Consider the following 24846-nt stretch of genomic DNA (forward strand, 5'->3'; position numbering starts at 1 on the left):
TTATGCACGGTGCACCTGTGACCTGGCATGGAAAATGTTCAGAGGCGCTGCTGCGCCAAACTTTCCTCAGTCTCCTTATCTTCCGGGACTTGGGTCAGAAAGTCAACAGTTTGAGAGACAGACGGGAGGCAAAAGGAGGGAAAGACTGGATAGTATAGCCGCGTGTTGCCTCTGAGGAAGGTGAGTCAGCCTATTTACAAGCACACAACACTATTATTACTTTAAATGCGGTGTGAATCTATCGTCTCTACGGGTTTAAATTCCTCTTTTGTTGCATTTTGTGAGAAATTCCTCGCCGTCGCCCGTAGTGACGCAACGTTATCCTAGGGAGGAGGGGGTGAAGTGAAGTCAACTTTAAACAGCAGCAGCCAGCAGGTGAATGTAATTTTCTCTTAATTAGCGCACTTGTTTGCTGCTTTGCTGCTTTCTATCTGTTATCTTGTGCTTATACAAAACATTGTCTCCGCTTCCAAGTCTGCAGCCCGTAGCCTACACTTGGATTAGCGCAGCTCTTTGCTTTTATGAAGTGAATATCGGGGTTTTGAGTTATCTTATTTTCCGTGAGTTGTAATCACATTTTGATCTTTGACAGTTTATTTATAGCTGATTGGTGTGTTCTTAAAACATGATTTTTAATCTGCCGACTTGCACTAGAGTTTTATGTTTTGTTTGTTCAATGCAAATTAAGACTAGCGTTCGCATACCACTAGTAACATTTATACACGTTTATTTTCATGGTAATTTGACACATGACATAATTTGTATCACAGACACTGATGTTTGTATGCTTGCACTAATCCTTGGAAAAACGTGTGTCCACCTGAAGTTGTCTCAAACAACCTGTGTGTGTGTGTGTGTGTGTGTGTGTGTGTGTGTGTGTGTGTGTGTGTGAGTGTGTGTGAGAGGGATCATTCTACATTTTCTTTTCTTTTTTTAAGAATTAATCCAGTCAATGCAGTCTCTTCCTGCATGCACTGTTTCCTTGAAGATTATCCTCTCGTCAAGTTGCCTTGCCGGTATTATTCAGATGAACCCTGAGTCAACTGGCCTCAAGTGTTCAAACAATGAGGAAAAGGTTCTACTTTAAAGTATAGGGTGTTCCTCCCCCCGATATTTAATCATTTCTCCCACCTTCTTAAACACTTCTTTCATTGAGGCTGTTCATATGGAACATTCATATTCAAATGGGAAGATGGCAGAGGACAAGCTTGATGTTATAATTATGATTAAACAAATGGTTTATACTGGAGAGCTCCACCCGGCTCTCTGTATCCTTAGAGGGTGGGAACCTTCGTCATATGCTGAGCTCATGTTGTTTCTGCCTTTGCCACTCTAAACCACCTTTCACCCTGCTTGGCTCTGTGGGATTTTTAATCCTCCAGCATCCTGGTTCCTTGACATTTAGAAAAATCGTTTTGGACAAATTTTTCCCATGTTTCCCATAAGTCCTCTCAATATGACATGATTTTCACAGGCTGCATATGCAGAGTAGTGGAAAAATTTCAACCAAACGATTCTTTTACCTTTTCAGGTTTGTTTTGATTATCAGAATCAGAAAACTTTATTGATCCCCGAGGGGAAATTGAGTCAATGCAACAGTTGCTCACACTCAGGTAGCGATAATATAAACAGAGACAAGAGGCATAGGAATATACCATAAATACAATAAGATAAAATAAATCATCCTTATCAAGGATCACAGGAGGCCTAGAGGCTGAAAACTATTCAATATTTCACAAAACAAACTAGACATATTTGTATTGTAGAACAGTTTGTTCCCTCTTATCTCATAAATCATCTAACAAGTTGTCACAACTCTCAAGTTTTCTTGTGACCTGTTGGGGAGGGGAGGGGAGGGGGGGGGGGGGGTCCTGACCCACAGAACCACCGGTCTAAAGGCCAGTGTTGATTTGTTTTAAATACAATTTCAAATATGCTAATTGATTTCAAGAAATAGCCTACTTTTTCAAATTCTGAAAGTACCACAAAGCTGATGGGAGTTGACATTATGTAGAGTTTCCATGAATTGTTGTGTCATCTAATGATTTGATATCAGGCAGTGGCTGCCTTGTCCTTTCCTTAAAGACACGTCTCCAGCATAGTCTGGTTCAAATCATCCTGGTCACGCGGCCTCACATTCTGTTTCGCTCGACTGCAACAGAATGCAAAGTCCCGTGAACAGCATGGTTTTAACCAGGCTATCTCCAGCAGTGATGGGACGCTGGCAGCAGACTTCGCTACATGGAGGCCAACAGGAAGGGAGTAGGGTCACTGCTGTCTACCAGTCACTTTATCAGGACAGCACAACTGTCCCTGCCCATGTGTGTCTCCCTCAGTGCAAACATCTAGTCACCAAGTTCCTCCTCTTGCAGCGGAGTGCTGTGCAGCTCTGAGCTCAGTCTTCAGACAGGCTCTCTCTGTTAGGAGCTAGGGTCAGAGAGGTTCTGTTCCCTCTGTAGGGTTTTTCCATGTTTGTTGCCTTATGTGACTTCTTTTCCATCTTAATTTTTTTAAGTATTTATTGGGTATTTAACTGTTTTCCAGCAGTTACAAGGTATATAGACAGTCGACTACTTTCCCATCTCAAACCATTCTTTGTCTACTGTTTTGTCTTCAAGAGCCTTCTGTCCTAAATGGGACACCCCTTTGAGTTGGGCTAGTGAACCTGCTGAGGACCTACAATGCCGCAGGCTGCAGACATGATCAACCTGGCCTTCCTGACCGACTCTGAGCGGGAGCTGATCCTGGAGGTGCTGCGTCGGGACGAGGTGCTGAGGCAGGCAGAGGAGCAGCGCGTACGGTGAGGAGACGGCTCTTCATCGTATTACAATTCCTTGTTACTTTAACCTCACTCATCATGACCGATGATCCGTAGACAGAGAGCAGACTTTCATTAAAGGAAAAACTCAAGCTTAAAATGTAGAAACGCAGATGAATTCATGTGAAACCTACAGCTAAATGCAGCAGGGTCATGCTCGTTCTTTTGGGGGGTGTTGAATGTCATTCTGGGAAATGTAGGAAATAACTGACTGAAGTGGTACTAAATGAGGCACGTTGAAAGTGTGGGTACAGCAAAAAAAAGTTAAAAGATAAAGTCAAAAATTCGTTTTTATTCTTGTTCCTACAGTTGGATGTCTGAGCTTCACTGTGTAGAATGATGTCTGTGTCGAGTTTGACACTAGAAGACTGTTTTCACAGTAGACCCTTTTTACGGGGGGCATTTTGTGTCAAAAAGGCAGGGTAAACACAGGTGCAAGCAAAACACTAATGAGGGTTTCCAACTTAGACTCATGGAAGTTGGAAACCCTCAGTGTTTTGCTTGCACCTGTTTACCCTGCCTTTTTGACACAAAATGCCCCCCGTGAAAAGGGTCTATTGTCTGCTGAAAGTGGAAAGTTTCTCTGGGCTCACTGAAAAGGCCGTTTTCAACAAGCAAGATTCGTGACATCACAAACCTTGGAGACAATCCCTGTCCAGTATGCAGCAGTTAAAGCCCCAACTTATTCTCACTCCCAACTCGTCATATACTGCAGATCGGTCAGGAACCCTTATTGTCACTTTGAAATGTGTTGAAAGCCTGTGTTGTATGCTGTGATTGGCTAGTTAGGTTCTAGATAACCCTGATTAATTGCTTTGGATTTTTTAATGAGGGAGAAGGAGGGAAGTCATCTTAAGGATTTTATCAAGATAATTTAACTTTTTTGTGTGGGAAGAACCATCGGACACAAATTATTATTCAAAGTAGAGTATTTTATATACATCTTGAAACATGACTATAGGGGGGTCTTGAAACCCCAGATAAAAATGTTGTGCACCAAGATTGCCAGGAGCATAGGAATATTAGGTAAAATAAGATACATACTAAATCAGGAAACACTGCACACTCTGTATTGCACACTTATATTACCACATCTGATCTACTGTGTGGAAGTATGGGGTAATACTTATAAGAGCACAACACAGAAGATGTGCACATTGCAAAAAAAAGCAATACGGTTAGTCAATCATGTTGGGTATCGTGAGCATACTAACCAATTGTTTCTTAAGACACAGACTTTGAAATTTATGGATATTGTGAAACTTGGAACTGCACTAATAATGTTTAAAGCAAGGAATAATGTACTGCCAAGTAACATACAAAAACTGTTCATGGATAGAGAGAGAGGGAAATTTAATCTAAAACAACCTTATGTACGCACTACCTTTAAAAGCTTGTGTGTTTCAGTTTGTGGGGTAACCCTGTGGAAACGTTTTGATGAGGAAACTAAAAGGAGTAAGAACATTGTATTGTTCAAAACCAGATATAAGAAAACACTAATTGACTAAGTACAAAACTGAGGATCACTAAAGTGTAATATTTTTTCTTTTGATTTTTTTATTTGTTTTTTCTTTATTCTATTTTTATTTTAACATTGTAAGATTTGTTATGATATTGTGAAGAAAGGGGCAGGACTAGATAAGCATTTGCTTCCTTCTGCTCGAACTCAATTGTTTTGCTTTTTTGAGGAAATTTGTTAGATTCAAATGTTTATGTTTTGTCTTTTGTGTTTTATCCTTTTTATTGTATTTTATATGGTTGAAAAAATAAACTCAACTCAACTCAATTAACAAACCATCACAAAATAACTCCTGGAATGTATTGAACATCAAACCTTGCTATATAACAGTGTAAGAGTAGGCTATCCACTGGTGGATTTTTCCTAGTCCAGCGATGGAGTTTGTCAAAGGACAACATTTGAGCTTTCAACCCTTTCTTGATTTAGGAAGCTGAAGGCAGAGTTGGTGGAGATCAAGAGGAAGGGGGCAAAGCGCGGCAGTGGAAGGTACAGTCAGCGCAGCTGCGGCCGATGCCAGGAGTCTCTGAGTCGACTGACGGTCGTCTCCAGCCAGTGCAAAGCATGTAAACACCATGTGTGCCGGAACTGCCGAACGGTGCGGGCCAACGGATCCTGGCTGTGCAGCGTGTGCATCAAAGAGGGGTAAGAGACGGTTTTGTGTATATTGTAGTCATACAAGTGTTGCATCTGTGAAAAACCCTTGGTTTTTAAGGCGAGTGGGCACTTCCTTCTGTCACTGGTTATCTGTGGCATCAATAGATTTGTCTCCGGAAACTCAGAGCTTTGTGGCTTGTTTTTTCTAACCAAGTCTAATCAGTTAAATATCTAAGCTGTAAATGACTCATGAGCTGAGACTACCCACTCCATGTTGTGTAATATTTAAATCTACTACTAAATCATTTGGTTTTATTTCAGTTTAGGCCTTTCACAACAAAAGCAGTGATGTATATTGGTTTCCAGGAACCTAAAGAAATGCACAGGCGACTGGTTCTACGATCAGAGGGTGAACCGTTTCTCCACCAACCCTGGCCACGACCTGGTGAGAAGCTCCCTGAAAAAGAGGCTCCCATGTGAGTACAGGAAGAGGAAGTGGGCAAGCACAGTTCCATCAGGAATGTAAGCTAATCTCAGCCTGGGCAGAATGAAATGTCGCTGGAATGTCGACCCAATTAAATGAGGAAAAATAGAGAGGGGGGGGGGGGGGGGTTACAATAACATGATACCGTTTCCTTTTGTTTCAACAAGTAAAACAGTGATTTAAACCTTTTGTTCTGTGTTAAAGTGAAGAAGCGTGAGACGACGGGAGAAGTGCTGTTGAAAAGTACAGAGGTGAAGTCCGACTCTGCCACTCCTGTACCTCGGCCCAGACAGAAGGATCAGACACCTACCAAGACGGGGTGAGGCGTAATCATCAGTCTTCACGGCACTTTTGTGAATTCATTTTTAGGATTTTTGGATGAAAACGCATGGAGAATGCCTCAGCATTTATGACCCGTTCTCTGTTGACAGTCCATCCAGTGTGGCTTCAGGATCTATCAGTTCAAGGGAGTCATATGTAGTGAAGGAGGATGTCAGGTCAAAGGACCTGCAGCAGCGCAGCGACACAGAGTCTGCAGAGAAATCCAGCCTGTCTAGTAGCAAAAATGAGACGGAGTCCAGCCGTGGAACTCCTGACCCACCAAGGTACATTTCATGCTAAAAGGATGAATTGCAGAAGTGGTTGTGCTAAACTGAAAGCTACAATGTGCAACCTTTCACCTTGAGGCAGGAAGGGCCTTTTTAGTCCTGCCCTCTTCCCCCTCAGTGCTTCAAGTTAGGCTCCAACACTTGTCACTCATCTCTCGTCTGCCATAAAGCAGCATCTGGTCCAAGGCTGAGGTAACTGGCATCCATAAAGCCAGCACAGGTGTTGAAGAAGCACATGATGAACACAGGCAATCTGCAAGAAAACAAAAAACAATGCTGATCCCACCTGTTTATGAACGCGTTATCTGCTCAGACCCACACTCATGTAATCTGTCAAACATGTGCGGGATCCGACAAAAATAGAACAGGTGCCTAATTTTTCCATACCGCATGTATCGCCCATCAATTAACATGGGTGAGAGTCTGATCCAGCAGTTTTACCGGATCTGCAATGCAGCCGTAACGCATCTGGTGTACATTGGGTGTAAGCCTCACTGTTATGACTAGGACTGTCTTGTATATACTGTATACACACAAGGTCACAGACACAAACTGATAAGTGTCATCTATTCGAGGCGTCTGGTAAGGATGCCATCTGGTCGCCTCATTACTCTATGAAGGCAGGAACAACTATGTTGCTATACTGTATACCACAGATAAGAACGTTGAATTGAGAGCTTTATACAAATGATAAATGTGTGATTTAGTTAATATAGAAATATTGAACTGCAACAACCGCTGCTCCTTTGCGTAGAAAGGAGCTAGTTGAGGTGATTTGGGCATCTGGTACGGATCCCACCTGGTCGCCTCTCTAGGGAGGTGTTCCAGGCACGTCCAGCTGGGAGGAGACCACGGTGCAGACCGAGGGCTAGGTGGAGAGATTATATCTCCACGCTGGCTTTGGAATGCCTCGGGATGCGCCAGTCAGAGCTGGCAAATGTGGCCAGGGAAAGGGAAGTTTGGCGTCCCCTGCTGGAACTGCAACCTCCCCGACCCGACTCCGGTTAAGCGGCTTAAGATGGATGGATGGATATTCGAATGTAAAAGTAAAAAGCCGTTACTGACTGGGCCAGAACATTTTTAAGAACGGCGCCAAGAAGCCTTCATAACATATTTTATAAGTATGGCAAAACAACGGACTAATGACTTAATTGCATGCTCATCTGCATGCTGAGCAGAATTCATGGTCCGGCGTCAAAGCCCTCGCTGGCCATGTCGTAAGGCTGCGCCGCCTCCGGGAAGCCTGCGGTGCAGCCGGCATGCAGCGCCCCGAAAATGTGACTCGACACAGCTGACATCAACAGCCCAAGTATACTATCATGTAGATGGGCAGATAACAGGAGAGAGTAAAAGCTATGACCAAGTATATGCACTACATTCTCTCCTTGGACTAACTTCTAGTCATTGAAATCATAGTGAAATCACACAATTTACTAATTTTGCTAAGAACTAGCAGGCCTCTTCAGGCGGATGTTTGAGTATGCATGTCTTAGCTGCTGCCGTCGACAACGTGCTAAACTCAAAGCTACGTTGAAATATGTTTCAAGCTTTAGGAAGCAAAAACAGCAGCATGACAAAATTATAGGAAGGGGAGATTGTATCATACAATGCGTCATCAAGCAAAGTCAGTCAAATATTTCAAGGCATAACAGATAGACAATTCGGTCAACAAAAATAAGTATATTGGATGAATTATGACCCCTCCCTACCTTTCAGTGAGCACCAGTGGTAAGATTTCTTGTCTTGATATATTATTGTAAAAAAAAAAAAGTAAATTGTAGCTTCAACCAATGTTCATATCCTCTAGGAGAGAGAGGACCTCAGTCGCGTCGAGTCCAGCAGGATCCAGTGTTTCCAGTCGATCTTCCAGTCGGACTAACTCGGACGTGAAAACTGTAAGACTTTATTGGCCGTGTTAATTTCAGCTCAATCAGTGATGATTCCACCATAAGAAGTCATTATCTTCTACTGTCTGACGGCAACTTACTGTCTCTCTACTAGGCCTGTCTGCGACCAGAGGGAAATTCCCTGGATGATGTTGATAGGATTTTCAAGAAGAGCATTCGACGTTCTGCGAATCCTCAAGGTTAGCGTCTTGTTGGGTCTCTTCCCCAAGCGATTAAGTGATCTCCACAATATAATCTGGTCTAATTGCATCTGTGCATGTTTGTAACAGAGCATACATCATCAGTGCTGGACCTCCGTGACAATGGAGATAATGCGTCAGAGGCCTCTATGGGCAGCAGGAGCAAATCTGTACCAGAACTTGATGTGCAGGTAAGGAGGACAATACTCCTGAACTGTTTTATATTGGTAATCTGTGATGTTCAACAAACTCCTACCATTATTGGAAAGACTTTATTTGAAGGGGTGCTCATAAGACTGACATGACACTGTCATAACCATTATGTGACACCTGTCATGAACATGAAATAGGCTTTATGAATGTTTTCATAAATATTAATTGTCATTTAGTAAATTATGCCCTTGTTAATGCAAAGTTGACATTGTTTGAGATGTCTTCGTTATGACAACTTGTAACCAAGACGACATAACCTGGTATAAACATGACATAGCAGGCATTACGATGTCCTTAAGTGCAATCACACTGTCAAATGAGTTTATACCAGTCATTAATAGTTTCCTTGACCTCAACTACAGTGGTAGAATTTTAACTTTTCAGTAAGACGTCATCACGTGTCATTACACTGTTAAATGAGTTTATGACTGTGTCATGCGTGTACAGTGGTACAATTTGAACCTTTCATTAAGATGTCAGTAAGTCTAATTACACTGTCTTGGTTATGTCAAGTTGTCATAACAAAGACATTTGACAGGTTATGTTGTCTTTGTTAATGTCAAGTGGTCACAACGAAGACATCTCAAACAATGTCAACTTTGCATTAACAATGACATAATATACCGAATGACACTTGATGACAACAGTCATACACATTCATAAAGCCTCCCTTCATGTTCATGACGTGTCAAGTCATGGTTATGACAGTGTCATGTCAGTCTTATGCACACCCCTTCAAATAAAGTGTTAGAGGTGGTAATCAGTGGAGGATTTGGTACCTCTGCCTCTTGTAAGTGGATTTCTCCCTGCACGTTGGTGCACAATGTTGAGTCTAGAAAGTCCATTGCACTACTGAGGCATTAACAGCAAATCATTGATATACAAAGAACAACATGGGATCAGAAATGCAAGGTGCATTGCCCATAGCTGTTTTAACTTTTAACAGTGTGGAGCTTTCCTTTCACTCCTCTTCCTACTTGAACTGTCTTAATCATGGTATCTCTCATTGCATGAATGGATCCACTTGTTTAAAAATAAACCCCCTCCTTAAACAGAGGGGGGGAATAGCATCATCATAGTGTGTATGATCAGGCCTCTAAACGTTTTCCATGGTGCTACAGGAAGGTGAAGAGGAAGACGAAGATATTGACAACTTGGTTAACATCCATAAAAAGACGGTGCCTTCAGGTTCCTCCAGTCTGCACAGCTCAAGGGTAAAATTAACTTTTCTGTCTCTCACTTCTTCAATTTGAGCTAGTACAGTTTCTATGATGTTTCTCAAAATGGAAATGATGGTAGATAGCTTTTTAACAAGTAACTATCACCTCCGGATATCCTCCTTCAAGTCAGGAAGTGTGAAGGCAGTGTGTGTGAACTGCGAAGTCTGTCAACATCTTACCAGTGCAAACCAAAGCGTCAGGTTACGAGAATCCGAGGATAATGTGGCTTTCATGCTGTCACTACGGACATTTCTACATCTCCTGTTAATATTATTGTTTCTCCTTGTCACTTCCTCTTACCTGCCAGCAGCTTCTCTTGTCATTGTTTGAATGCCTTTTGTAGCTGTAAGCAAAGTCTGATTATATTGACTGACTTGCAGTGTTTACCCTAAAGTTATGTCTGTCCGAATAATTTCTAAATGTCAATATTTGCTATTGTTGAAACTTTTTTGTTCCTTTGCTTGTTGGTTGAAGGCCAGATGAATGGGGTTTGCCCCATCAGGAGAATCCAGATAGTGTCAAGTTTGTGCCAATCACAGAAAAGTAAACTAAATTGACTAAGATATATTTTCCTGTGATTGTCTGAACTTGGCAAACACACTGCTAACCCATTGCAACAAGATTGAAACAAACACTAAGAATGATTTGTAACTGATATTTGACCCATGTTTTATGTATTTGTCCAGAGCACATTGGGTAGTATGATGAGTATTTACAGTGAGGCCGGCGACTACGACAGTGTGGAGGTGAGCGGAGACTTGGTGTTCACGCTCAGCTATGAGGAGCACACCCAGAGCCTCCATGTCTTCATCAAGGAGTGTCACGGGCTGGCCTATGGCGACACCTCCCGCCAGCGCTCCAACCCGTAAGTATATAGGACTTGACTTGTTTCTGAGCTTAGCTCTACCGTGGAGAGCTACCAGTGTCAGAAAAATGTAAGCAAGAATTATGATTTGCAGCATAGTGGGAAAATGCCAGAGTTTAACTTTCCTTTTCCTTTCCTTCTTAAACACAAGATGTGAATTTCTACTGTTCAGTCTTCTCATCATGCAACCGCTTCCACTGAAAGCACATGAGCAGCAGTGTTTAGATGTGACCCTGATATACGTTCTTTGTTTACCGCATACACACCCTTCAGTGATGTGAACATGACTTTGATCAGCTTAGATAAGAGGTGGCTCTGTGTTTACGAAGTCTCGCAAACGACGTCCTGGAGGTGATTACTTGAGCTTCACAGCAAATTGAATGTCAACAGACATTTTTCATGGCATTTAGTTGAAGTGTCTGGATGGTTTGCTGCGCCACATAAAAAGCCATTCAACTTGACGTGTTTGTTTTTCTCGTTTTTCAGTTATGTCAAATGTTACCTCCTCCCGGACAAATCTCGCCAGAGCAAAAAGAAGACCAGCACCAAGAGGAACACCGTGAGCCCCACCTACAACGAGACTTTAAAGGTGATGCTTTATTAATGGCCGTTCAAGAACGAGACAGAAAGTCTGTCGGCCAACAGGCTGTTGATTTAATGACACTCCCTGATTACCGAACTTGCTCCATCATGCCTGATGCAGATAATGACCCCACCTGCAGAGACTTTTAAGATTGATATTGACATTGAAGATAAGAATAGCTAGTGACAAATATTGATTTTGTGGCTGGCCTCCTTCTGAATGTACAGAGATAGTTTAAATACAGTCGGCAAACAAGGTTGAGGAATGGGAAATTAGCTTGATAAATCAATTTGTAACATCATGGCTCTGTAGTTTTCGATTTGCTCTTTAAAGTCTGAAGCAATTTTAGCTGAGGAAAGAGGCTAATTATGTTTGAGATGTTTAGATTAGGGAATAAAACGTCCAATAAAAGCACAGTGCATCTTCTGCTTTCATAGAAGTTCTGCGATTAATTAAGAACTCCCACAGCACCTCTGCATTAAAATTCATTAGACCTTAAGTGTATCAGTGTTGAGACGAGCCTTCTCTCCTCCTCTTCCACCAGTACTCAGTCAGCCGTTCCCAGCTGATCACCCGGTCCCTGCTGTTATCGGTCTGGCATCACGGACGCATCAGCCGGAATGCCTTCCTGGGAGAGGTGGAGATTCCCCTGGACTGCCGGGACCTGGACTCCCCTGAGGAGGAACGAGTGGCGCTCATGGGGAAGGTACATCAGAGATGATTATTATTATTATTTTATCCCTGACGATGAATGGGAGGAGTTGACGTTAGTTCACCAGTCCATCCATCACATTCGATATCTGCTGATTGGGCTTTGATGAATCGTGGAAAACACCCAAGTATTTTCAACATTACACTGGTTGGTCCAATGGTGGTGCCACCATTACAAGTCAAAACAAGGTGGTATATTTGTTATGATTGGCCATAAGGAGACTGCATCATTTGTGGGGAAGGAATATTTATTGTTGCCTTTTTTGTTGATTGATTGATTGATTGATGCTCCTTGTGATCTAGTAGTAATACATTTCCTTCATAAACAGGCAGCTCCTGTTCAGGCGTCTGCTTTCACTCAGTACAAAGGAGACCTGGTGGTGTCCTTGAAGTATGTCACACCTACAAAGCCAACAACTGACAAAATCAAAGGTAAGACTGCTGTAAGAAAAGCGCAATCAGCTCTACCTGGGCTTGTGATACTGTACACGTTCGCCTCATCTTACTGAATGCTGGGTGTGCCTCTCTTCCCCCTAGGCAAGAAGGGAAAGACTGAGGAAGGGGGAGAATTGCACGTCCTAATCAAAGAGGCAAAGAGTTTGATGGCAATGAAATCAGGAGGAACGTCAGACTCTTTCGTAAAAGGGTTAGTGTCTGTCCACTCTTAAAGCTGGGAACATGCTACAACGTCATCCTCCACTTGGAGCCTTGCCGACGGCAGCTAGACCTACACTATATACTCGAACGTCGGCTTGACAAGGGGGTCGGGGGTTACAGGGGGTAAATTGTGTGATTTCACTAGGATTTCAATGACTAGAAGTTAGCCGAAGGAGAGAATGTAGTGCATAATACTTGGTAATAGCTTTCACTCTCTCCTGTTATCTGCCCATCTACATTATATTATACTTGCGCTGTTCACATCAGCTGTGTCGAGTCACTGCACGCCAACTGCGCCATGGCCCTTGGTGCGTTAGGCGAGGGCTTTGACGCTGTAGCATGTTTTCCGCATACACCTCACTCATTGCATCACCATAGTAAGCAAATGTTTGTTACTGTTTGTGGCACCGCAGGTACTTGTTTCCCTCTAAGGCCAAATCCACAAAGAGAAAGACTCCTGTAGTGAAGAAGAGTCTGAACCCGCACTACAACCACACGTTTGTGTACAAAGATCTGAGCCTGGAGCAGCTGCAGGGGATGTGTCTGGAGCTGACGGTCTGGGACAGAGAGGCCATGCTCAGCAACGAGTTCCTGGGAGGGGTCCGCCTCAGCTCTGGCACAGGTAAGACTGACAGAAGTCAACTCTGTCTATATTTAGGTGTAGAAATCTGTGTATGGCCGAAACAGGAAACATGCATAGTCTTTTCATCCGATTTATTAAAAAAAAAGAATCTGTCTGGATTTTTATACATTCGCAAACCAACATGGAAAGATGTGTGAAAGATGTGTACCAGTGCGCACATTCTCACTGCACCTGGAATTTGCTAAATTCAGAAATCTGTGTGGAAAGTGGTACAGCACACTTTTTGTGTGTATGCTACGTATGGTTTATATTATACATTTGGCCCCTGGTATGGCGACAGTGATTTTGTCTGCTCTTTGAGGACTCTCCTGTGTAGTTTTGTGAATCACCGTAGATGGTTATCAAACTGGGGCGAATGGGAACTGAATTAATCTGATCTTTACCTTTCCAGGCACTCTAAAAATCGGAAAGGAGGAGGTGGAGATGGACTCTGTAGGAGAGGAGGTGAGTCTGTGGCAGAAGGTGATGCAGTACCCCGACTCGTGGGCAGAGGGCACTCTCCCCCTGCGCTCCTCCATGGGTAAGACTGAGGACAAATGAGGACACCGCTCAGAGCCTGAAACTTGGGAGAAAAGCCATGGACGCTGAAATGGGGAGAAGCTGTGAGACAAATATGAGATTATTGACTTAATTCGTCTGGCAGGTTTATCACACCAGAACTTGTCGGCAAGAACAGATGATTTGGCTGTAAGTAGAGACAGTTTTTGTGGCCCGCTGAACACTAAATGTCAATACCTAAGACAAATATATAAAGTCTGTTAATGGCATGTCTGGCCCCTTTTTGAGCCTCTTCTCAAAGCACAAGTCTCTTTGGTTGGGTTCATACTTGTCACAGCTACCTCTGACTGCATGCTGGTGTTTCTTTCCAAAGTGTACCAAAGCATCACAACACTACACTGTTGCTTTATTATATTATTTTATTATTTTGTGCAATCCAAAATCGCACACAGCACTTAACAAAAGAACTGGTGTTATATCATATCACTCTTTTCTCTGAACTTGTGTATAGTTGCATTATAACTGCCATACTCGGCAAACCATTCATTATCAACTCTGGTGTAAAACAGAATTTCTGTTGCATCTGACAAATTTTGCTTACTTCCATCCATACATCATGTGATCTGTCGTAGTTCATATTACTACCTGACATCTTCATGTAAAATGAATGTTTATATATTAGTTGCATAAAAATCCCTATTTGCAATTATTTAATTTGTCTATTTTTAGATCTATAGTAGTTTTTAAACTGCTGACACCTAAGTGTGTGATCAGAGCCAAGGTTTACATAAAGGTTGGTCTTAAAATATATAATAAAAACTAAACGACTATAAAACCAAAAACATTCTCCATTGGTCTTAATTGTGTATTGTGTATAATTATCAGCTGGCTTAAAAAAATCTAATCAGTGGTTGTTGGATCATTTTGGTTGTTTGTTCCTCAAATGTAATACTTTATGATGAAAATATATATTCACCTCATGGTTCATTTTTTTTTTTTTTACATTTTGACCGTCCACAGGTAGCTAAGATCGCTGCTTTCTGTCTGTCATGTGTCTACACTGCTGGATGAATATAGAGGAAACAGTGCAGTGTCACTTCAGTGTTGTCTCAGTGTGTAGTGATCACATTTGAACAGGAGGAACTGCTTTACTCTTGTCCCCGTTTCCCTTTATAACATCTTCTTGACGTGCTTGCTGGCCATTTGTGTTCTGTTGGTAATATGGCTGATCAGTTTATCCCTGTGGCAACCAGAGTGCCAGATTAGATTAGTCACAGAAGTCTCTGTGGAGCTCCAGCCTCTCTCGCTCCTCCTCGTCCATCAGGAAATTATCGATGTAGGAGAAGAGCTCATCTGAGGCCACGGGGGTGATGAACCTCTCCCGGTCCATTCCATTTTTATCCAACAGCACCATGCTGAAGTAGGACCTGGAGATTCTGAATGCTTGTCTACACACACAAAAACACAAAACAGAAATTAGATCCTTAAAGTTAAAAAAAATCATCCTCTGATAATCTCATACTGTTATTCTGATGTTCAATGCATTCCGTTATTTTGTAATGGTGTTGAAATGTACGGTACTCTCTTCTATCCATCTTGTGGTAGCCTACCAAATTCTCCTCAACTTAATTTAGTGATTTCCTACATCATGTCTTGTGGTTGCATTGCATTCTGATCTATTGAGGCTATTGTTCGAGAAATTGGTATCTCGTCCTCTTCTATAATACATTCAGGTGGTGTCTCGTCATAGACGTGTGGTCAATGGGTCAGCCTGGGGGAAATCCTCCCATTCCCAGCCAGCATGGTTAGCATTTAGCTGCTATAGCCCAGCCCAGGCAGACATGATCGTGGATTCAACCACCGCAGTAAACGCACATCTGAACAGACGTCTTATGTACCTGCTGTTGAATCCCCAATCCTATAGTGTAGAGCCGCAGCACTGTCTTTGTTGAGTCAGCCCATTGAGATATAGGGGGGGGGGGTTTCCACCACTGTTTAGTCTCGCGCGCCAGCCGTATAACATTTTGTGGGCATTCCCACACAGACCGACTGTATCTATAGATTTCTCCCAGTATGATCGTTGAACATCAGTGCCAAATGGAAGCCCTGGCTCTTTGATTCTGAGGGACTGATGCCAAAACCTGACAGTTACCGTATATATTTTATACAGACTGTTTCAAGTTGACAACATTTAAACAACAAACATTCTAAATTGCCCCTAGCTAACATCCTGTTACAGTGTATACAGTCATGATGCTAATACAATAGCTGACAGGAAATAAGCTAGGGTTCCAAACTGTTCCCTAGCAACACAATTCTGTAAAAACTGTCTATAGACAAAATATCTTTCTGTTCTCAAACTACATTGTAATTGCACTGGAAATGCGACATTGCATCGTCTATATTTGATAATTTTGATCCAGGGGAATAAGGACCCCTCCCGCCTGTTACCTCAAGCCCTCAATGACTTCAGAGCCCAGTTGACTTTCCTTGATGCGGCCCGTCTCCCGAGGCGGAGAATTCAGCAGTTCAATCACAGTCACATGTCGTAGGTCTAAGCCACAGTCTGCTTTCTAGTGGGAATACAAAGATGCATGGGGATCTGTAAGACTCAAAGGAATTTTACGGCACTCAGTATTTATAACATTCCCTATGGAAACAGACTTTTCCTCACCTGTACCATAATGTTCTGCAGCTTGTAGTCCTCACCAGCTTGTAGTCCTCACCTGTACCATGATGTTCTGCAGCTTGTAGTCCTCACCTGTACCATAATGTTCTGCAGCTTGTAGTCCTCACCTGTACCATAATGTTCTGCAGCTTGTAGTCCTCCCCTGTACCATAATGTTCTGCAGCTTGTAGTCCTCACCTGTACCATAATGTTCTGCAGCATGTCGTCCTCCACTGTACCATAACGTTCTGCAGCTTGTAGTCCTCACCTGTACCATGATGTTCTGCAGCTTGTAGTCCGGGTCAGTGATGTCGGGGGCGGACAGGATCAGTAGCCTCCGTTTTTCATAGAATTGGTCCAGGAGGGCGGATGCTGTCTTGACATCTGATTTAATCTCCATTGCTGCACATACACAAAAGGTCAGACAGCCATACCCTGCATTTAAACCCCATTATACACGACTATTTATATACAGCAAGTTCATAAACGTGATAATTATGTTCTTAGAGACTGTCAATACTCACGAACGCACTCAGCAGGGGCTCCACCCCAGCTGCGGTTGAACTGGCAGACACGGCTAGACATCCCCCTCCTCTCATAGCCTCCCTCACAGTGATACTCGCACATGGCGCCATAGTTGTTCCCGTCAGAGGAGCAGGTGAGGTAGCCGTACAGAGGGGGCGGCAGATCCGAACACCTTCTCACTAGGAGGAGAGCGCAACAGAAATCAGAACAGCAATTATGCAACATTGTAAGAATCAAACAGTGGTGTAACAAGGTATTAATACTTAAGTACAGTACTTAGTTTTTTTGAGTAACTGTACTTTACTTGAGTGTTTATAATTCTGTCAACTTTAACTTTTACTCCACTGCATTTCCCCTAAGCATCTTATTTTCAAATATAAAGAAGAAATTTGGTAGCCTGCAAGCAAGCAGGTTTGGCGAATCAGTGCTCCCAGCTTGACCAAGTATGGCTTTCGAGTACTTTATAGAGACACTGCAATCAAATGTTTTATTTAAAGATAGAAAGCATATTATAGCCATAGAAAACAATAAAATAGCACAATTTGAAGCAAGATGGGATGGAATAATGAAGGCTTACTACTGAATAGGTGGAAACCTATGAGCTACTGTATGTCGGCCTGAGCAGGTTTTTGCTGTGTGTTCTGAAAGACGCGTAGTAATGTTAGCGTCTTGCTTGTATGTTCTGCTGGCAGACGAGTAGTCGACTTTCTTTGTTTTTAATTTGGTTTTGTTTGTGATTTAAAAAAGTAGTTGTCATGGTTTGTGTTTATATTGTAAAATAAAATAAAATCAGTGTCATTCTGGCAGGTATCATGCATGTTGTATGTATCTGATCAATCTTCCAGTCAAATAAAGAAAATCACATTCTCTTTTTGCCATTGAGTATTTTGGCACCTTACCCTCCACACGGACAAGGAACTTGCAGGCGGCTCTATTCCTGGCCTGATCGTACACTTTGTATCGGATGATGCTTGCTCCCTCTTTAAACTCGCTGTCTGGCGCCGGGCCGACTAATATGACACTGCAGAGGCAGAAAAAGGGGGACACATGTTTCATCCCCATTAAAGTGAACAGGAGAAGAAAACACTGAAAGGAGCGGCGTACTCTAGTGATTTGTCAGCAGTATCCGTGGCAACGGGGGGCTCCCAGGACACCCTGGCAGTCAGCTTCCCAGGATCGGCGACCTTGACTCTGGACAGAGGACACTTGATCTTGGGAGGATCATAATCTGAAATCAGTGGGAAATTAAATCTATCTTTCAACAACGGGGCGATAATACAGAACAGAAAATTAACGTGGTTTGATAGTTTGCACATTTTTGGCACGGTTTATTTGCAGCGATTCCTTTTTAGAAAGAGTGGAATTTGAAGGAGGAAGATAATACACCATGATGTTGGATACAGTCCAGAGAACAGAGGGGCAGGAAATGGCCTTGTTGTATTTGTGTGGGTGGGAGACCGGACACATGGGGAGCAGAGCTCCACCAGACCAGCAATACAGAAAGTTTCAGTTGGAGTCCATCTTAAGGCAGGGGAGGTAAAAGTACAGCTGTGTAGCCCAGTGATCCTCAACCTTTTTCATACCCCTAATTTAGTCCACATTAGGGCTTTTCACAGTCTCTTAGCCTGGGGCTAAGAAAGCTTTCACACTTGCACAATCCTGGTCCACTCCAAGGTGGGCTAACCCCGACTTCAGTCCCGGCTAGCTGGCCCTGCTCTGGAGCAGGGTTATCCCCCACTTTTCGGGGATAACCCCGACTTTCCATCTCCACCATGCTTTGTTAACAATGCGTGTGTGAAAAGGGGCTAAGTTATTTTAGCCCTACTCTTAGCCCGGGGCTTAGATAGCCCCAGGCTAAGAGCATGTAGTGTGAAAAGCCCTATTAGAGCCACGGACCCACAATTGTTGAGATTTTGTCTCAAGCCCAAATCTGAGAATGTTTTTTATCGTCAGATATGATTTTGTCCAAAATACTGTTTTGCAGGTAGAGAGATAACAGAGAAACTGTGATCAAAATAGTCATTATGTTAGCTTCTTCTAAATGAAATAATTGCAATAACAATTTGGTGGGGACCCTCTGGAACCTCCACAAGGACCTCTGGTGGTCCCCAGACCTCACGTTGAGAACCACTGGTCTAGCCATCAGTGGCATCTTACTACTGAGGAAAATCCTATTCCAGCACCAGATTTTTGAAATTTGAACATCAAGCTAGCTTTAGTTGGATCGTGACAAGTACCTAAACAAAGGGGTTCAGCCCCGCTCCACGACCCCCCATGCTGACAGAGGCGCGCGTGCTGCCCCTCCATGCGGTAGCCAGCGTTACAGATGTAGTCGCACCTGGAGTCCACCATAAAGCCATGGGTACAGGTGTACCTGCCATGTATGATGAGGGGCAGAACATGGCAACGCATCTCTGTAGAAACAACACAATAACACGTTTATTATTTATAGAGCTCAACCGTGACCACCAACTTTTTCTCAGCTCCCGTTCCATCAGAGAATTCCCCATTCATTTTCTCCATAGATGTTTCGAAAAACCCTTATAAAGAGTTTTAAGCCTGGAACCAAGCCAACCAGCCACCTACTGAATCATGACCATAAAACATTTCACTTGGAGCAAAAAAAAAAAAAAGTTTTATGGTCACGATTCAGTAGGTGGCCCTTTGGTTTTGTTCCAGGCTTAAAACTCTTTATAAGGGTTTTTCGAAACATCTATGGAGAAAATGAATGGGGAATTATCTGATGGAACGAGAGCTGAGAAAAAGTGCCTGGTCACTGTTGACCTCTTATAGCCTACCAGCTGCATTTATGGATTGCTGTTCAATAAAACCATAAATAATAATCCCATTTAGTTGTACTTGTTGATGGTGATGTCACCATCTAGAGTCCAGAAGGTGACATCACCTGGCACCAAAGATCAGCCAATAATAGATTGCAATAGCAATTTCAGTAGCATACTTTGCAGTTTGCACCTTTAAATGGCAGGCTTTATACAGATTTGGGTTTGGTGTTGAGTTGCATCTTAAGTGGTCAGTGTGGTTCTCAAATTGTTTCACATGATGGACCCCTAAACTGACAAAGATTGGACCACAGACCTCCATTTGATAGGATTTTGTCCCACGGTCCCCCATATGATAATAAGATTGATGCTTTTAGATGTTTTATTACAGAAAGTGTATAAAACCCATGACCAAAATAGTCATTGTGTTACTTATGAATGGAATTATAGCGAAAATAAATTACCCCGCTTCTGGGGGTCCCCAGACCCCCATTTGAGAACCACTGTCTTAAGTTATTTTGTCCCGAGTGTTTTGCGTTTCTACGTACGGCGGCAGTAAGCTGTCCCAGACCAGCGGCGGCTGGCCAGGCACTGTAAGGAGCTCCTCCCCAGCAGTTTGTATCCGCGGTCGCAGCTCATCTCGCAGCGGGTGCCCAGGGTGCTGCGGTGGCCACCTCGTCGAGGGGAGACGCACTTCACCTCCCCATTGGTCAGGCCTGGAGAGTGGCACCAATGCGGCACTGCATTCAAGGAAAAACAAACAGAACTCTTTTAGAGCAAAGCACAGAATATCAACCTTTTTGTAATGAATAAAAAGAGCTTCCAAGCAAAATGACAGTTCAGCACATTCAGGCTAAAGGATGCATAATATGCATTTGGGAGGTGTGTGTGTGTGTGTGTGTGTGTGTGTGTGTGTGTGTGTGTGTGTGTGTGTGTGTGTGTGTGTGTGTGTGTGTGTGTGTGTGTGTGTGTGTGTGTGTGTGTGTGTGTGTGTGTGTGTGTGTGTGTGTGTGTGTGTGTGTGTGTGTGTGTGTCCTCCCATACGCACTGCTGTAGTCCAGTCGAGGAGTGTAGGCTTCTTCCTCTGATGCCACCTCGTTGTAGCCATTGAGCTCTGTGGTCCCAGAGGCAGCTGCAGCAATAAAAGCCAATCAGACGTGTAAAAACAGCACATTATGACTTGCTATGAGATGACTTTGAGATTCTGCATCAAGAGCAAAATGTAGGTCATCCAGAGGCAGGTTGCCATGCGAATAACTCTCCCCACAAAGTCATTTCCATAACCTCCTTTCAGGTTTCCTTTAACAGCGGCTCAGTAACATTCCAGTCCACACCTGGATTTGCAATCAGTGAAGTGGACAACAAGCCTGCATGAACGCTTTTGGACTTTGGATCCTGAAGCATGCTCTGAAAGTGTACAAATAGACCCTTCTCACGGGGGCCATTTTGTGTCGAAAAGGCAGAGTAAATACAGGTGCAAGCAAAACACTAATGAGTGTTTCCAACTTGCTTGCACTTGTGTTTATTCTGCCTTTTCGACACAAAATGCCCCCCGTGAAAAGGGTCTATCCTTTACAAAAGCATGTAGAGCAGGGGTTTTCAAAGTCTGAGACTGTGGGCCTCCCCCCCAGAGAAAGCTAGGAAAATGGCAAAAAGGGCTATGGCATCATGATTATGTTATTTGATCCCATAGAGTCTATGGGGAGTCTATGGCATAGACACTCAACAATTGAGCCAAGATAGCCTGATATTGCTGTTTGACATACTTCAGACTACACCAAATACATAAAAAGGTCTGTTTGAAGGCATGTATTTGTTTCTGACTGGGAAAGTGGGAAAAAAACAGTTGAATGTAACCATTGATAGTAACGTAATATTGTTTCACCTCCATTCACTGAGAGCCTCCAATGAAATAGCTTGGAGCCCCCCTGCTTTGAAAAACCCTGGATGTAGAGATTATCTTGTTTTCTTGAGAAGTGTTGCAAATAAATCAACAGGAATTAACACCGCCATAAAGCACGCTTCATAAAAGATGTGGCGTTAAAGTTGGTTTTATTTGTTTACCTCCTACCTTTGTCTGTCTCCTGTCTTCTGGCCCTCTCACGGCATGGTTCAAACTTTTGAGGCAATGTAGCTGCCAGCCAATTATGATGAACAGCACGTTTTCATTATCTACTCTGAGCTTGTTACTCACCCCCCCATCTATTACTCATCTGCTCCCATGCTGAGCGGCATGGTCCATGTAGGCTACTTTTATTCTCAATGTTATTCCTGAATACAACTTTCCATACCGTACATCTCCCTCACTCCTATTCTCCTTTCTCAGCATTTGTGGTTTGTGCACAATTATCCTATCCCCTTTTCCCTGAACATGACTCTATGTTTAGAGAGGAGTGCCAAACTTGAGAGTTTCCAGTCCATAAACCTCCCCACCCCCCTCACCCCCCAGCATCAAGTCAGTTCCTGCACTAGAAGGCCTGCTTCCCTACAGTTTCAGCTCAACCTCACCTGCTGTATTTTGAGTATTTTGGCACGATGACACCCAAATTAAGTTCAGCACTCAATGAAGTCGCCCTACTAATTCCAGGAATCTCTGTCTGTCTGTCTGTCGCATATCTCGAGGACCATTCGTCCGATCAACTTCACATTTGGCAGGTGTGTTGCTGCGGACCTGAGGAAGTGCAGTGTCGGATTTGGTGCAATCTTGACACGCGACACATTCAATATTTATAAGACACAGAAATAGTGATCAGGTGGGGGGGGGGGTGAAGAGTGAGAGAGCATGAGGGGTAGTACCTCTGCAGGGAGAGCAAGGGGTTCCACTAAACTGGGGACCCAAGGAGAGGTCGAACAGGCACTGCTCTCCCTAATAATGGCAGTTTTGTCACATTTAAACGGCTACTCCCGCTCTGGAAATTGTTCCAGTGATGTTTCTATCACACCTATCATCAGCTTTTAATGAGTTCAACGTTCCACTCAGTAACACTTCCTCAGACTCATATTTCCCAAGTCCCCCTTACAGGAAATTAGTCACGGGGGAAATGAACAAGATGAGCTCATCAGATTTGTGTGCCTAGTATTTGAATAAGGCAATATGCACCAGGAGGACTCAAAGTCAATGTTAATGTGACACAGACAACCAGCCTACATCCTCTCTTGATATTACCTTGAGATGAATGATCTATCGGCGCAATCTTTTTAATTACATATGGGTGAAACTGCTGAGGCAGTGCTGTTGGAAAGAGTGCAGGATGCCCAGACACTGACACAGTGTGTGCATCAGTCAAACCAGACACAAACGCTCAGCAACGCTCTTAGTGGACTGACTGACTGAGGGAGTCATGCATCCAAACAGGAGGGATGAGTCACATTAGACGTACTTGACAGCTCCACCACCGATGGCCGGCTGACAAAAGTTGAGTTATTGTACAGAAGGCTTTCATTTAAAACATGCCATTGCTGATGCCAATCAATCCTGTTAGACTTGGACAGGAAGCAATCTGGGACTAATAAAAAGCCGATGCTGATACATGCTTTTATTACCAGCACCAGCAGGTTAGACTGTGGTATTGGTAATGGCCTTCTATCTCGGGCAGTTACAGCTCATTCAGAATGCTGCTGCCACAGTTGTGACTTAAGACAAAAAAAACACAGAACACATTACACCAGTTCTTTGTCACTGCATTGGCTTCCAGTGTGCCATGTGGCATAGAATTGTCTATAAAGATCTAAATGGCTTAGCTCCAAAATCCATTTCTGACCTACTCCTTGAGCCACCCAGACCTCTGAGGTCATATTATGGGCCCAGTCTGTTAGTTGTTCCCCGGGGTGAAAACGTTTAAGTTGGCTCAAAACATTCCCTTACTCTGTGGCCTTCTCCTAAATCATCTGGATGTAGATGTAACAGGTGTTGTCTTTATTTATTTTCTTTCTTTTATTGATGTTTTACCCATTTTATACAAAGGTATTCATCATTGGTATCACAAACATGATCCCAACAGGAGTCTACGCTGCAAGTAGTTTATCCGCTCCGATAGGATCCTCAAACCTGTATTGAGAATTGAAGGATGTCTTGAAGTTTATAATTGTAATTGTTAGATGACACAGGAACACTTAAGTCCTATAGGAGCTGTGGGGCCTGATGGGGTATAAGACTGGAAAGACTAGGCTCCTTTGAGGAATGCTTCAAGATCTCATCTAAATTGATTTCCTTTTGAGAGGAGAAAAAAATGAGGGAATCTCACTCAGAGTTTTACTCGCTGACTGAGTGACTGCTCTATTTCATGTCATTTTATGTATTTTTTCTCCTTTATGTGAAGCACGTTTGCCTTGTGTATGAACTGTGCTAAATACAGCCTTGTCTTGCATAATAACAAAGCTGAGATGATAACTGACCTGACGTCCTTTTAATCATTCTGCATTATCATCTGTGCATGGGTGGATCTAAGGTCATGTCAGTCAATCTCGGGGGATTGGCCTGTGGGGACTCAGTAATTAGCTCGTAGTGATTGGAGCTGTAATTACACACTAACAGCAGAAGCCTGAAAACATACAAAACACACAGAGAGAAGAGGAAGCCAATTCACCTGCACTCTTACAACTAAAACATTTTTTATTTAATTTGCATATTCTAAGGGGGAATTTGTGTTGTGAGCTCCTCATTCCAGGGACAGATGGGCGCCATTTGTATTCATTCACTCTCCTCAAACATCCAGCACATCTGCATCTAATACAAGAGTTATTACTGAGGAGATTTCCCAACTGCAGTCTTGTGTTATGATGAGTTATGATGATGAGATGATAGACATCTGGGATTTCTACTGTCTCAACCAATCATGTCGAGACATTAATATCGATGTATTGATTTTTTTTCTTTCTTTTTTTTCTTTTCTTGACATATTTTTGCTCTAGGCCTACGCTTAAACTTTAGGCATACAGCAAAAAAAGAAGAAGCAAAAATATGTTTCTATTCTTTAGGCCCTAAAGAATGGAAACACATAAACTCGATGCACAAACTCAGAAGTGCAGAAAGGCCTTGCTGGGGTTTTCTTACCTTCAGTGTTCAGGCTCAGCAACTCACCTGTAAAGTAGAAAATAAACACTGCGACGATGCGGCTGAGTGACATCGTAGAATGTAGCCTGTCGTGAAGCGCAAAGAATGATGATACCGCCTGCTGTGCGGATAAAAAAAGGCTTTTGTGCAGGCTGTGGTTGAGAATCACAGACTTAAATTAAAATAAGTTAATCCAGCGATAGTTTACAAATCAAACTACTTTTTAATCCATAAGGAGAGCAGACGCTCCAGTCCAGTCACACCAGTGTCTTCTTCGTTTTGTAAATCCTCCTCCTAGTTGAGCAGCAACAAGGAAAACGC

At 43.0% G+C, this 24846-nt stretch overlaps 2 protein-coding genes across 6 annotated transcripts; one reads left to right on the forward strand and one right to left on the reverse strand.

The window, feature by feature from the left end:
• The first annotated feature begins 59 nt into the window (after positions 1-59).
• Positions 60-14733, forward strand: sytl4 (synaptotagmin-like 4). 4 transcript variants are annotated; one of them, XM_083652272.1, is made up of 18 exons: positions 85-180; positions 286-375; positions 2619-2800; positions 4764-4979; positions 5298-5407; positions 5620-5734; positions 5847-6020; positions 7831-7918; positions 8025-8109; positions 8200-8300; positions 9444-9536; positions 10229-10407; positions 10894-10996; positions 11535-11696; positions 12031-12133; positions 12239-12347; positions 12772-12980; positions 13393-14732. In XM_083652272.1, exons 3-18 carry the CDS (start codon positions 2682-2684, stop codon positions 13539-13541), a joined length of 2115 nt encoding a protein of 704 aa, XP_083508398.1. In that variant the 5' UTR covers positions 85-180; positions 286-375; positions 2619-2681; the 3' UTR covers positions 13542-14732. The 4 variants fall into 4 exon arrangements, with proteins under 4 accessions (XP_083508400.1, XP_083508398.1, XP_083508401.1 ...); XM_083652273.1 differs by having other exon boundaries at positions 109-180; positions 328-375; XM_083652274.1 differs by lacking the exon at positions 286-375 and having other exon boundaries at positions 60-180; positions 13393-14733.
• On the reverse strand, positions 14477-24790 carry srpx2 (sushi-repeat containing protein X-linked 2). 2 transcript variants are annotated; one of them, XM_083652278.1, is made up of 10 exons: positions 24553-24790; positions 20521-20604; positions 20021-20212; positions 18930-19106; positions 17797-17920; positions 17592-17713; positions 16692-16871; positions 16436-16569; positions 15951-16072; positions 14477-14947 (listed from the first exon to the last, which is right to left on the reverse strand). In XM_083652278.1, the coding sequence occupies exons 1-10, from the start codon at positions 24596-24598 to the stop codon at positions 14767-14769; spliced, it is 1362 nt and encodes a 453-aa protein (XP_083508404.1). In that variant the 5' UTR covers positions 24599-24790; the 3' UTR covers positions 14477-14766. The 2 variants fall into 2 exon arrangements, with proteins under 2 accessions (XP_083508404.1, XP_083508403.1); XM_083652277.1 differs by having other exon boundaries at positions 24526-24790.
• Between the last annotated feature and the right edge of the window lie 56 nt (positions 24791-24846).

This window comes from Poromitra crassiceps, assembly GCF_964638095.1.
Source record: "Poromitra crassiceps genome assembly, chromosome: 15".
Lineage (NCBI taxonomy): Eukaryota > Metazoa > Chordata > Actinopteri > Beryciformes > Melamphaidae > Poromitra > Poromitra crassiceps.

What these genes read in the sequence shown, in the direction of transcription:
- sytl4 (XM_083652274.1), top strand. Translation starts at nt 2,682, where the DNA reads ATGCCGCAGGCTGCAGACATGATCAACCTGGCCTTCCTGACCGACTCT. An exon ending in AGCGTGTGCATCAAAGAGGG is followed by an intron (nt 4,980 to 5,297) that starts GTAAGAGACGGT and finishes ATTGGTTTCCAG; the next exon opens with GAACCTAAAGAAATGCACAG. An exon ending in AACAACTGACAAAATCAAAG is followed by an intron (nt 12,134 to 12,238) that starts GTAAGACTGCTG and finishes TCTTCCCCCTAG; the next exon opens with GCAAGAAGGGAAAGACTGAG.
- srpx2 (XM_083652277.1), bottom strand. Translation starts at nt 24,598, where the DNA reads ATGTCACTCAGCCGCATCGTCGCAGTGTTTATTTTCTACTTTACAGGT. An exon ending in GGCTGAACCCCTTTGTTTAG is followed by an intron (nt 17,921 to 18,929) that starts GTACTTGTCACG and finishes CACTGATTTCAG; the next exon opens with ATTATGATCCTCCCAAGATC. An exon ending in TGCAGAACATCATGGTACAG is followed by an intron (nt 16,073 to 16,435) that starts GTGAGGACTACA and finishes TATTCCCACTAG; the next exon opens with AAAGCAGACTGTGGCTTAGA.